General features: G+C 38.6%; 1 protein-coding gene across 1 annotated transcript in view; it reads left to right on the top strand.

The window, feature by feature from the left end:
- The window catches only part of cdh13 (cadherin 13, H-cadherin (heart)), a 424551-nt gene extending 411903 nt beyond the window's left edge, over positions 1-12648 (top strand). Inside the window, exon 14 of the mRNA XM_066713996.1 lies at positions 11454-12648. Coding sequence (XP_066570093.1) covers positions 11454-11461 — 8 coding nt within the window. The 3' untranslated portion in view covers positions 11462-12648. The remainder of the gene's footprint in view (positions 1-11453) is intronic.
- The last annotated feature ends 455 nt before the right edge of the window (positions 12649-13103 follow it).

The raw sequence follows: 13103 nt of genomic DNA, 5'->3' as shown, positions 1-13103 counted from the left end.
AGGCCAGAGGATTTGTGTTTTGGTTGTTTTGGTCAAGTCACAAGCGTGTCAGTTAACACTTGATGTTCAAGCATGGCACCTACATTACTTACTCGAACACAAAGCTTTACCTGAACATTGTAGCATAACAGCATAAGCCGAATGACATGCACATTCATTTATTTATTTCTGTCCATCACCTTTTAAGTAACTGGCACATAACTGACACTTAGTCATCAAGGAGAATTCAACACAGAACACTATTGTGGTGCATCAGAAGATTATTTAACTTTGTGAAACAGTTTCTAAACACCTGTTGTGGAACCTGTATCAAATAGCACAATTCTCCAGTTATTTTTCAAATGCAATACTCTTAACTTACATATGGCTTTAATCTAGCACACATTTATGAGCTATACACATTTCTGATGGTTTAGCACACACTTAATAATCATAGTTGGATAAGAGGGTTTATACAAACAAAACGATTTGTAAGTAGAAATGTCTGTACACCAAAGTTTACTTTGCAAAGTAGAGATAAAGGATTTTGATTGTATTCTGTACTGAATTCAAAATATCTTTTTAAATCATGGATATTAAAATCCTTCCCCCAGTCTCCTTAGAGTGTTTATTGTCTTCCTGGGGATTACGAATTCCATGGAGGTTTGCTATTTTAAGATATTATATAATGCGTAGTAAATCTGGTACATTTAAAATGGATCCTTAGTAAATGTACATTCCGTAATTTAAGCCTACATTAAGCATTATAAATCTAAGTAAAACCTTTTTTTTGACTGGCCTACAACCCAGCTTTGCACTCCGGAAGAAAAGTGCTTCTCATTGGCCCAGGCCTTTGCATTAAGCAATCTGAGAGTATTGTTTCCTCCTGAACTCCTAAGTCCTGCCAGTGTTTTCAGTTCTTGCTGTTGATGAGTGAAGAGGACTTTTTGTTTAACAAGGAGGATCAGTTAGATGACATTCTGGGCACAAAACTGTCAAGATTAAGATGATAGTTGAATTATTCTATCTGTGTGTGTGTGCATATATACAGTACTGTGCAAATGTTTTAGGCAGGTGTGAAAAAATGCTGTAAAGTAAGAATGCTTTCAAAAATAGATGTTAATAGATTATATTTATCAATTAACTAAATGCAAAGTGAATGAACAGAAGAAAATTCTACATCAAATCAATATTGGGTGTGACCACCCATTGCCTTCAAAACAGCATCAGTTCTTCTAGGTACACTTGCACACAGTTTGTGTTTGGGTTTCCAGATGTGCTGTCCAAGCTCTTGAAGAAGCACAAAGAAACAGGCAATGCCAACCTACCTGCCGAGTTCCTTCACAAACTGTGTGCAAGTGTACCTAGAAGAACTGATGCTGTTTTGAAGGCAAAGGGTGGTCACACATTCACTCACTTTGCATTTAGTTAATTGATAAATATAATCTATTAACGTCTATTTTTCAAAGCATTCTTACTTTACAGCATTTTTTCACACCTGCCTTAAATGTTTGCACAGTACTGTATATCACAATCACCTTCAGCCAATATCGATCCACTGCTGGATGAAGGCCTCCCCAAGATGTTTCCACTTGCTTGGATCTACAGCTTCTCTTCTCCATGTCACGCCTGCAAAGTTTATTATTTAATCTTCCCATCTTTTATGTGGTCATCTTCTGTCTTTTTTCGTCTCTTGGAATCTATTCTATAACTTCCTTTGTCCATATTTGATGTTCTCTTTCAGTGTTATCAGATCCATCTCTTCTTGTTATTCCAAGTATAAATCTTACCATGCTTCTTTGTCATCCACAGTTCCTGTAACATTTTTGGATTTAGTGACCAGGTTTCCTAACCATAAGTGAGCACTGGTCGTATGAATTTATCCTTTTTTTTCTTCAGGGAATTCATTTCAACAGTGTGCTGTTTCTTCCAAATGTACTCCATCCCATGTTTACTCTTCTTTGGATTTATTTCATAATATCTCTCTTTGCACTGATTTGTTGTCCAAGGTAGAGATAACTTTTGACTTTCAAGAATCTGTTGATCTACTTGGATTTTCTTAGATTTAGCAAAGCTGTTGAAAATGACTTTGAGAGTTCTTGAAATGGAAGCTGCAGGTCTTCAGGTGTGTTTGCAAATATGGCAATGCCATCGGCTTCCTTTTTCTTCCCAGTCCACAGTCTAGAACACTCTTTCAAGAGTTGCCATGAAGAATTTCTGTTGAGATTGTGTCTCCTTGACGTACTCCTTTACAAATCTTGATCTTGTCAGTGTCTTAGTGGAGTCGGATTGTAACCATCCTAATCCATAATATAAGGAAAACCCAGTTCATAAAGTAAAGTAATCAATTCTCAATGTCTCTGCCTCTCTCGCACACACTGGCACTCCTCACTGCCTCTCCTGTTTTATTGAGTGAGGAGAAAGTCATTGGGCAGGACCAGGTCAGATGCTCTCCTTATTAATTGATCTCCCCCCAGGGTCTGGGGGGGTGCAGTGCACTTTGGGGCAGAGTCTCTCAGTGTGTCGCCCTGCACAGAATAACTATATATATTCTATAAATACAATCTGATGAAGGGACGCCTGTGCCAAGACCGGTCATTGATATGTCTTTTTAAAGAAAATATAGGCTAATAACACTGAATTAATTGATATATATATATATATATATATATATATATATATATAAAAGAATAACTATGTGTACATCACACACGTCATACTGAATTTAACTGTGTTACACCAAATTATTCATTTTAAGTGTATTACTGGAATTAGGAAGTTTACACTGTACAAGAAGCAAAAAGGAATTAGCCCTGGCTCCGTAAATACGCTGAAAATATCAATAAATACTGTGCCGAGTGTTTGAACTCCATCATACTTATTAAACTCTGGATGTGAACCCTGCAGCAGTTCAGTGGGAGTTAAATGAGCTCCAGCATTAGAAATTGTTTCTAGCATTAGAAACATGTAATTGGGAGTGGAAGGCTGTATAATTTCTTGTGAAGTAGGCAATAGTCAGCATGTGAGGCTGTTGAAATAAACTTCCAGTTTCTGTGAGTTCACAAACCTTTGACTCGGTCTGAGGGTTACTGTGTTTCGAGTTTGGTTTTTGTGTAAGGGCATTCAATCAATCCAGACCTAGTTGCGGTGCAAGCAGTAACAATTCCAAAACAAAGCATAGTCAATAAACCCCCTCTTGTACAGTCTAAATGTCATCTCTGATCTCTATACCAGAGGCAGGAAGGACTTGCTTAATTAAACAGGCCCTCACACTCTAATAGTTGGGCTGATAAGAGTTCTGTTGACTTCAGCCCTCTCGCTTCTCAGTACCGTTAGGACAAGGTACTCAAAATGCATAAAAGGTCATTGATTTATTTATCCAGATGCAGTTTTCAGCCCTTTGATTTCCTCTTCCTTTCAAGGTCTCTATCAGAGGAATCCCAAATTGGTAAACTCCAGTTTCTGATCTGTAAAGCTCTCTCATTCTTTCATTATCAGGTTTCTCGTCTGCTTTCTCTTCTGTAAAGCTCTAAATATTAATTAAATACATTCCACAGACACTCCAGCTCCATTCCCCAAATTAAGTCTGATACAGCGCAGACAAACCGCCTCAGTCACTGTATTTGGGCACACAGGTAGAGTGCCAAAAAGAGAGACTGCTTTATTAACTACATTTAAACAGTATTGCTTGATCACTAACCCTGAGTGAAAACCATATACAAAGATAATGCCAATATCTCACCAAATTAAAAGCTGGATTGAAAGTTACTCAGCATCACATCTAATGCTATCACTGTCCTTTCTTCAGTATATGGGTTCAGTATATTTTAGAGATGAGTGATTGCAGGAGAACCGTACATCACAGATCCTTCTCGAGACGTGTATCCTGTCCGACTCGTCAGATGTCAGATAGGATTCCTGCTTCAGTCTAATAAATCTCATCCCCGTGCCCACTGCCCCTGACCCTAGTTAGAGTGAAGGTATAAAACAAGTCCTGTTAATTTCATGGCAATTGCTGGTTTGAAGATATCAGTTACTGTCTAATTACATCATTATATGTCTTGTTATCTGTTTCAAATCTTTTCAGAAATGAGGTCTCTCACATACCTTTAGTACTTGAGTAGAATTTATTTGGGTGGTGTAGCCTTTTCACACTATTCAGAGGTTATTCAGTCAGAGGGGATCACACACAACCCCATTAACTCAATATATCCCAATTATAGAGACGATTTAACTTCATAATAATACAAACTTTTGATCACTCTTTAAATCCCCCTTAATTAAGTTTTGATAGCTTTGTTTGTTTATGTATTTAATACTGGTGCACTTCCCATAGTTTCCCCCATAGCTGCTTATATGTGTGAGGCAAAGGGACTTTCTATTTTTGGCGCTGTCTGGACAAGATGAAAAAGCTCAGACTTCATAGGAACATGAGAATAGTTACAAAAAACAAGAGGCAGCTTTTTTAAAACATCTTAATGAACCCCAGAATTGAATCTCATCATTTGAAGTCCAGAGTCTATTTCCACATGATGTCTACCAGACCCCCACAACACTTTAAGTAATGAAGCATCTCCTGTTTTGATACTTAAACACACCCAAGATCAATCGCAGCTTGTGATCTCTGGTCTTGCGAGCTGTGGTGTTCATTTTTGTGCTTAGAGAAATCTTTGAGGTTGGCTTTATTCATCAAATTCAGGTTGTGGAATACGACTGCTTATTGACTTACAAGAAGAAACAGGATCGAGTTGAAACAATCCTACAAATATATTCTTTGAGAGGCACGGTTATATTTGTAGTCCGGCTAACACCGAGACTGCACATGTTCTGCTTTAACAAACAAACAAAACCATGTGGGAATGATCTATGCTGTAGATTATGATCGTACACAATCTCATTAGGCTTAGGGACATCAAAGAGGGTCGCTATACACTTCATACAGACTTTTTAATGGACGAAGGGGGCATATAGTTTGTGTTAGACAAATTTCCCTCAATGCAGGAGCTCCAGACAGTTGTCTGCTACTATCGGCAGGGTAATGCATTCTTCTGATGAACTTAAAAGTACAAATGAGCTATTATACGTCTCGCAGGAATTCAGCAAAACAAACACAATAAACAAGAACAAGTTTACTGTAATTAAGTTATACTAAGTGTATAAAGCTAAGCTGTATACATTAGCAGCTCTAAGTACAAATTAGATAAAGGAAGGATGTAAATGTATATGCACAACCTGCATGGTGTGTGAGCCACAGTCCTTGAAGATAAAAAGCACCTTGTCCTTTATTTATTTATTTATTTGTTTTCCAATTTTGCAGTAAATTATACCTGCTGCTGTTGCTGAAGAAAAAATTAAAAAGGGGCATTTCACAACGATAATTCTGACAAGCAGGAATACATTAACTCTTATTTGAATTCGCAAAAGGTGGTTGGGGCAAAGAAATGCAAATGCATGCAAATCCTCCCAAGATTTTTGTGTTTTCTCTTTGTTTGGGATTATGTTTTAGGATTTCTTTATTAAACAGTGAATAATAACAGTCTGAGAGTCAAAGATAAAGGCAGAGGGATGTGGTGATGGAATGGAGATCCAAGGAACTGGCTGACATTTTAACCAAATACCCTGAAGTCAGGTTATAAGCTTCAATTGCTCTTCTAATAGGAGGCATTTAGAAAAAAAAATCAGACCTAGTTTCAGTGAGTTCATATTAGTAGAGTGCAGTGGTAGTTAAAAATAGTATCACTCACTTCCCTGTTAAGATTAATTTAGTAAAACTGACATGATAGCCTGTATAATATACATGGAGCGGTTTTAGTTTCTAAGTGAATGTCACTGTGGATCAATGAACAGTTAAAGGGAATGAAGGCTGATCTGTTCAAATGTCTTATTTTGCCACCATCCGTCAGCATATTAATTAAATCTTACACCATCAATAAGATATGACTTTAGGTTGATGTTACATGTAATGACCTCTTGTACCGAATGCTTGGCAAGCATTCATTAATTCTGTGGCCTTAGGGGGTTCACAGTGTTTTATGCTTTAAAACCCTGGAGAATTGTGTGCTGTAATTCTGACTTTACCACTCATGGCATCTGGTTTCAGTCATTAGTGTAACACACACACACACACACACATAGATGTACACAGGTGTAAACACAGGTTTAATGAGGTGTATTTATTTGTAAAGTTAATTGTAAAGTGTCAAATCATCATACATACATCATTCATGACTGTTTAATACATTATATTGTTTTATTAGCAAATAAAATATGGAAAGCAAAAGGTGCTTCAACTTCCAGTGCATACTGTGTATATTGTTAATGTATTATAGCTTTAGAATATGACATTTTGTTCAAGCTTGTTCTGAGAAGAATACAAATCACAAATTGCAGGAAAAAGGAACTGAACCAAAATTGAAGCAGAAGATGTTAAATAAATCTCTGATTGACTCAAAGTAAACATGCGGGGCAGTTGCTTTAAATAAATAAATCAAATTACACTTTAAATAAATAATAAATAACGTTTGTGTCAGTTTTATAGTATGCAAGGTCTTTGATGATTCAACAGTACTTTTAATCCGTTTTTCTGTAAAGAGAGGCATTTCCTAATCCAATTCACTCTGTTGCAGAACTTGCGTACTTTGGGAAAGAAAATCAATGGAGTTGTCTTTCTCGATACTTTTCATTCGGAAGCCATCAAACTAAAACATTGTTGCTCTTCTTTCATGTACAGTTTTGGTATCTTACTAATAAACTGTTGGGAAATGCAGCTTTGTCTTCAAATAAAGTGCTCAAATTATAAAAAACAATTTATTTAGACTGTACACTGCTTTCAGGTACTACATTAGCAGTTATGGTCAAATAAGCTCAGGCATTTTTTATTTTATTTTACTTATTTATTTGATCAAATGCTGACATTTCTGTTGATAACTTTTCTTTATTTTTTCAAGTCAGCTTGAGATTTGAATTAACCTCTGATAAGACAGGGAGATTGGCCATGGTCATCTATTTAAGCATTCTGATTTGCCTGTAGGTTTTTTCTTCCCCTCAAAAACTGCCTACTGTATACTCAGCATTATCTTAAGATCTTGGCAAATCAATATTTATATCCTCTGTTGCTATGATTTATTGTATAAGTTCAATTTTGTCCCCAGTCGTTACTCTTTACAAGAAATAAATATTTATCTATATGTGTGTGTATACACTCACCTAAAGGATTATTAGGAACACCATACTAATACTGTGTTTGACCCCCTTTCGCCTTCAGAACTGCCTTAATTCTACGTGGCATTGATTCAACAAGGTGCTGAAAGCATTCTTTAGAAATGTTGGCCCATATTGATAGGATAGCATCTTGCAGTTGATGGAGATTTGTGGGATGCACATCCAGGGCACGAAGCTCCCGTTCCACCACATCCCAAAGATGCTCTATTGGGTTGAGATCTGGTGACTGTGGGGGCCAGTTTAGTACAGTGAAGTCATTGTCATGTTCAAGAAACCAATTTGAAATGATTCGACCTTTGTGACATGGTGCATTATCCTGCTGGAAGTAGCCATCAGAGGATGGGTACATGGTGGTCATAAAGGGATGGACATGGCCAGAAACAATGCTCAGGTAGGCCGTGGCATTTAAACGATGCCCAATTGGCACTAAGGGGCCTAAAGTGTGCCAAGAAAACATCCCCCACACCATTACACCACCACCACCAGCCTGCACAGTGGTAACAAGGCATGATGGATCCATGTTCTCATTCTGTTTACGCCAAATTCTGACTCTACCATCTGAATGTCTCAACAGAAATCGAGACTCATCAGACCAGGCAACATTTTTCCAGTCTTCAACTGTCCAATTTTGGTGAGCTTGTGCAAATTGTAGCCTCTTTTTCCTATTTGTAGTGGAGATGAGTGGTACCCGGTGGGGTCTTCTGCTGTTGTAGCCCATCCGCCTCAAGGTTGTACGTGTTGTGGCTTCACAAATGCTTTGCTGCATACCTCGGTTGTAACGAGTGCTTATTTCAGTCAAAGTTGCTCTTCTATCAGCTTGAATCAGTCGGCCCATTCTCCTCTGACCTCTAGCATCAACAAGGCATTTTCGCCCACAGGACTGCCGCATACTGGATGTTTTTCCCTTTTCACACCGTTCTTTGTAAACCCTAGAAATGGTTGTGCGTGAAAATCCCAGTAACTGAGCAGATTGTGAAATACTCAGACCGGCCCGTCTGGCACCAACAACCATGCCACGCTCAAAATTGCTTAAATCACCTTTCTTTCCCATTCAGACATTCAGTTTGGAGTTCAGGAGATTGTCTTGACCAGGACCACACCCCTAAATGCATTGAAGCAACTGCCATGTGATTGGTTGGTTAGATAATTGCATTAATGAGAAATTGAACAGGTGTTCCTAATAATCCTTTAGGTGAGTGTATATACAGACGACAAATTAAAGGAAAAACCCGAATAAATGAGTGGAGGAACATAATGAATGCAGATGCCTCCAAACAGGTGTACTGCATGATACAATTAAGCAATTAACATCCTATCATGCTCTGTGGTGTGTATAAAAATGCTGAGCAGGCCCAGTTGACCTTGATTTTGGATCAAGATGGCAAGAGGAAAGGATCTAAGAAACTTTGAAAGAGGGGTCATTATTGGGGCACGAATGGCAGGAGCTTCAGTCACAAAGACGCTCAACTGGCTAGTGTTCTCGACAAGTGGGAGAGTGCATGTGTGGCGACACCAAGAGAACGGTACAGGCCTGACTGCTTGACACCTACAGTGAGGGGGTCCGGAGGCTCTGTTGTGCTGTGGGGGGCATTTTCCTGGCATGGTGTGGGTTCACTTGTCCCCTTAGAGGGAAGGGTCACTGCAAATCATTACAAAGTTATTCTGAGTGATCACCTTTATCCTATGGTGAAACATTTCTATCCTGATGGGAGTGGTCTCTTCCAGGATGGCAATGCCCCATCCACAGGGCACGAGGGCTCACTGAATGGTTTGATGAGTATGAAAATGATGTGAATCATGTGCTATGGCCTTCGCAGTCACCAGATCTCAACCCTTTCAATTTTTCATGCATAACTAAGGGGGTTTAATAAGACTTACAAGATGTATTTATATTTAATGTATATATTTATTGTGCTGTAGAGACAGAGGGGTGTATCTGGAAGGTGCATAACTTTTTCTTCAGAATCGCTTAGCTTTATATTGTAAGAAACAGGACTGAAAACAAAAAATCAATGCATCCATCTATTACATATTCATCTACCACATTCATCTCTTGTCTACCGTTTCTGGATTCAGGGTCTGTTCTCCAAATCATTTCAGACCGTCTCCCCACATTACAGCGGGCATTCTTCAAAACTGCCCCGTCTGTAATCTCATTTGGGAAGCCGGAGCAGTCTAGTGCGCGTCCAAGTATAAAGTGAAAACAGATCAAAATGTGATCGTTGTAAGTTTAACTGACTCTGACCTCTTGCTAATGAATATTGCAATGCGTTTAAGTGGAGCAAGTGCCTGCAGTGCCATACAAGTGTATTTAAGTTATTGTGTTTTCCTATTGTGGATGGGGTCACGCTCATTGACTTGCATCCAGACAGAAACCAATTCAAACTCCGAAGAGGTCGGCCGCACTCAAATCACCCTTATAGTCTGCAATGAACAACTCCGGGTAGCTGTTCCTTTTCTTTAAAGAGGGCCAATTACCTGCAGCATCTCTATTTTATTTAGACCTGTATTTTACTTATTTCCTTCAAGGAGGACACATTTTTTATGCTTACACTAATGCAGTGGCAGATATTAAACTCAATAGCCCGTGATTGTATAAATCCCTCTTAAGGGAAAATAATTAAAAATAATCTCCATTAGCAACAGAGGATGGCTTTCCTATTGTTGCACTGTTTCCATAGAGCGCTGCTCCCCCACTACAGCCATACTTTAGGAGTCATGTACACGATTCAGAAAGTAATGGAAATTACAAAACCTAAGGAAACTAAAGAGGGTGAGCCTTAAGCAACATGTCAGGCTGAATGGAAAGTGTTAGGTGAGATTGTGACCCCAGAACACAAACCACTCGATAAACCTTTGAGTTGGTGTTGCTGTGCTGATCAATGGGCCAAGAAAAATGGCACCAAAGTGAGACAATGTCTCAGTGGAAATCCTTCCATTTAGTTGACTCCCATGCCATGCTCCCTTTTGTATACAAGTTAGTAACTGGATGAATATTGTAGCTGGCTGGCAAATGTCTTGAATGCAAAATTGAACAGGTAGCAAGAAGGTATTTTGGAAGGCAAATAAAAATGGCATGTGTAGGCTTGTTTTGATAGTTCTGCTATGGACTGTGGGAGACAGACAGCAGGTCTGCAGTGTCAGGCTCTGCTGATGGCGTGCCACACGTGGGAGCTGTGTAGGAGATGGGTGAGCTTTGGACAAGGGTTTGGCAGCATTTTATTAGCCATGATTCAGTTTTAAGGTACATTAGGTCACCAACGCAGGCAGTGTGATCTGGCCAGTAACAGCAGAAGACAAACCATGATTTGCTTAGTGAATTGCTGCAAGGGAGTCATTAGGTTGAGATTATCGTGGTGTGGTGCTTTTCCCAATAACACTAGATGACTAAAATGATCTCAGTGGGCACACATCTTTTGTAGACAATGGCCTATCTCCATGGTCACGATGAGGCAAGTCTTGTGTAACTCAGCTTCACAAGCTATTAAAAACTCACCCACATGCGCTCAGTGTTAGGCTACCTTGGAACTAAGGCAGTTTGTAGATACGCAACACTGTCTTTTTAAAAACATGTAGGAATTTCAAAGTGTCAAAAAGTAATTAAAAGAGCATTGGCTAGGTCTGAAAATAGCTCAATTAAGCTGGCCTTGAGCAGTGTTAGTGAGGTACACCAGAATCACTTGGGCTGATGGTTATTAGTCCAGACAAAACCATATTTCCATCTGAGTACTAATAATAATACAATCATTCATTTTAACTACAGCTGACAAAAATGCTTACAGTATAGTGGGACAAAAGGCACGCAATGTCTTAAAATACAAAATGATTGTAAGTACATGGTGGGAAATCATGGAAATTCACATATATATATGCATATATAAAAAAACTATATTCACAAAACCTTTAAATTGATGTATATATTGAAGTATAGTATGGATGGAGCACTTAGATTGCTCCAGTAAAATGCCCAGCTGTATAAATGGGTACAAATGTAAGTCGCCCTGGATAAGAGCGTCTGTTAAATGACAAAAATAATAATTAACCAGCAATTCTCTGATTATGATTGAATATATATATATATAATGTGACAGAAAATATGTACAAATATACGTCATGCATATCTTTGATATACAACTGAAAGAACAAAACAATGGCCAGGACTGTGATCAATTGTACTTACTCTATTAACTGAATTCACTGAAGGATGTTTCTCTCCCTCTCACTCTCTACCTCTTTTCTTTCTTCTGTTTCAGGCCTGTAAGTTGTGCTGAAACCTTGAAGTCGACACTCTGTGTTTCTGTCGCAGCACGGAAGAAAACTACACGTACACACACACGAAGAGAAAAAATAAAGAAGAATCTTAACAGTTAAAGAAATATATAGATTATTTGATAATTAAGGCCATCCTCTGAAGAATATGGTTTAACGGATCTCCTGTTGTTTTACAAGTAAGCCTCACTTTGCTCAAAAGCTCAGTTTATTGTCTGTTAGCCTCCCTCCCTCCTTCACGAACTCTGTTCCAGTTCTGCTGCCTTCGGCCTACTCTGCCTCTCTCTGCACATGGACTTTACCGCCTGAATTGACTTTTCATCTGTCTTCTCTTTTTTTGTTTTCTCCGGGTCTTTTGTTTTCCTGGGTGTTTTCTTTGAAAATGCAGGGCATCAACATCACAAACTCGAGCTGCTGGAAGAGGAAAGCGAGTGACTTTTCAGATGTATTTTGCAATTTTGTCACAGAGTACTGTATTTGATGCCATTTCCTTTTACTGGGAGGATATATAACTAAAGCCTGTTTTGTCTGCATTATGGTGGTCTAGCCTACTTCTGGGGCATGGTGGTCAAGTTGAAACATTGGGTCAAAAGTTTTAATTTCCATTTTTGTTTTTATTGCGTTAGTTGTAATCAAGTGGAATACAGCATATCCAGTATAGTAACGGTGTAAAAAGAAATGCATGGTAAACTTTTTGCCATGCTTATATTTATAAATATTGTACTGTTTATGGCAGACCGTGCTCAGCCCCCCACTCCCACGCCCTTTTGGAGGAATTAAAAATGTTTTCTTTTGTTGTTGTGGGTTGTTGTTTGGGATTTTTTCTTTCTTTTTTTTTGGCATATTCCGTCCAGTCTTCAAATTGTAAATGTTATTTTTCATTTTGAAGTCTTAGATTAATTTCAAACTGACAGTTGCTTAATGCCCCTTGTTTTTGCCACCGGTCATGTCCTGTTTGGGTCACACAACAACAAAAAAAAGACAAGAAAGAAAGAGAAAGTTAAAAGGCCATTAATTTTTCAGTTTGTTGGTATTGCGCTCGTAAAAAAATAAAAAGTAAAAAATACAAAAAAGTGTGTGTGAAAGACCCCATAAGTCATGAACAAACAAAAATGACGTTATGAATGAGTTATGTCTGTCTTTTGCACTAATTTAATAAACCCGTTACTGTACTTCCCACCACTTGGTGTAAGATATCTTTTATGATTGTGCACGCCTCGACTGACACCCTGGACGATAGTGTAGGACCCTACACTGAATAGTGCCAACCCAAGTGTGAACTACAATGAAGGACGAGTAGAAAGACGGTCTTTTTGGAGACACTGAAATGCTTCCCCCAGATTCCTGTCATCACCTGTTATCACAAATTGCCGAATGGGTGATGCATGAAATGGTATTTGGCTAGCCCCTGCAAGCTGTTTTCAGGTACTGTAAGCATCAGCGGATTGAAAGCAGTGGATATTGACCTGACAATGTGTTTCTTTAGATTTTCACCAGAAATCACAGGACCTCATCACTATTTTATTGGATATGTATTGTGTTTTCCTTGCTAGGAAAATCAAATGAGGTGTGAGAAGGCGATGTACAGTGATGGACAGTGTTGATGGTTGGGTTGCTTCACAGCTGTGAGATGC

This window comes from Amia ocellicauda, chromosome 9 (assembly GCF_036373705.1).
Source record: "Amia ocellicauda isolate fAmiCal2 chromosome 9, fAmiCal2.hap1, whole genome shotgun sequence".
Lineage (NCBI taxonomy): Eukaryota > Metazoa > Chordata > Actinopteri > Amiiformes > Amiidae > Amia > Amia ocellicauda.
Note: the sequence above shows the minus strand (reverse complement) of the source record. Positions and strands in the feature narration are given on the sequence as shown.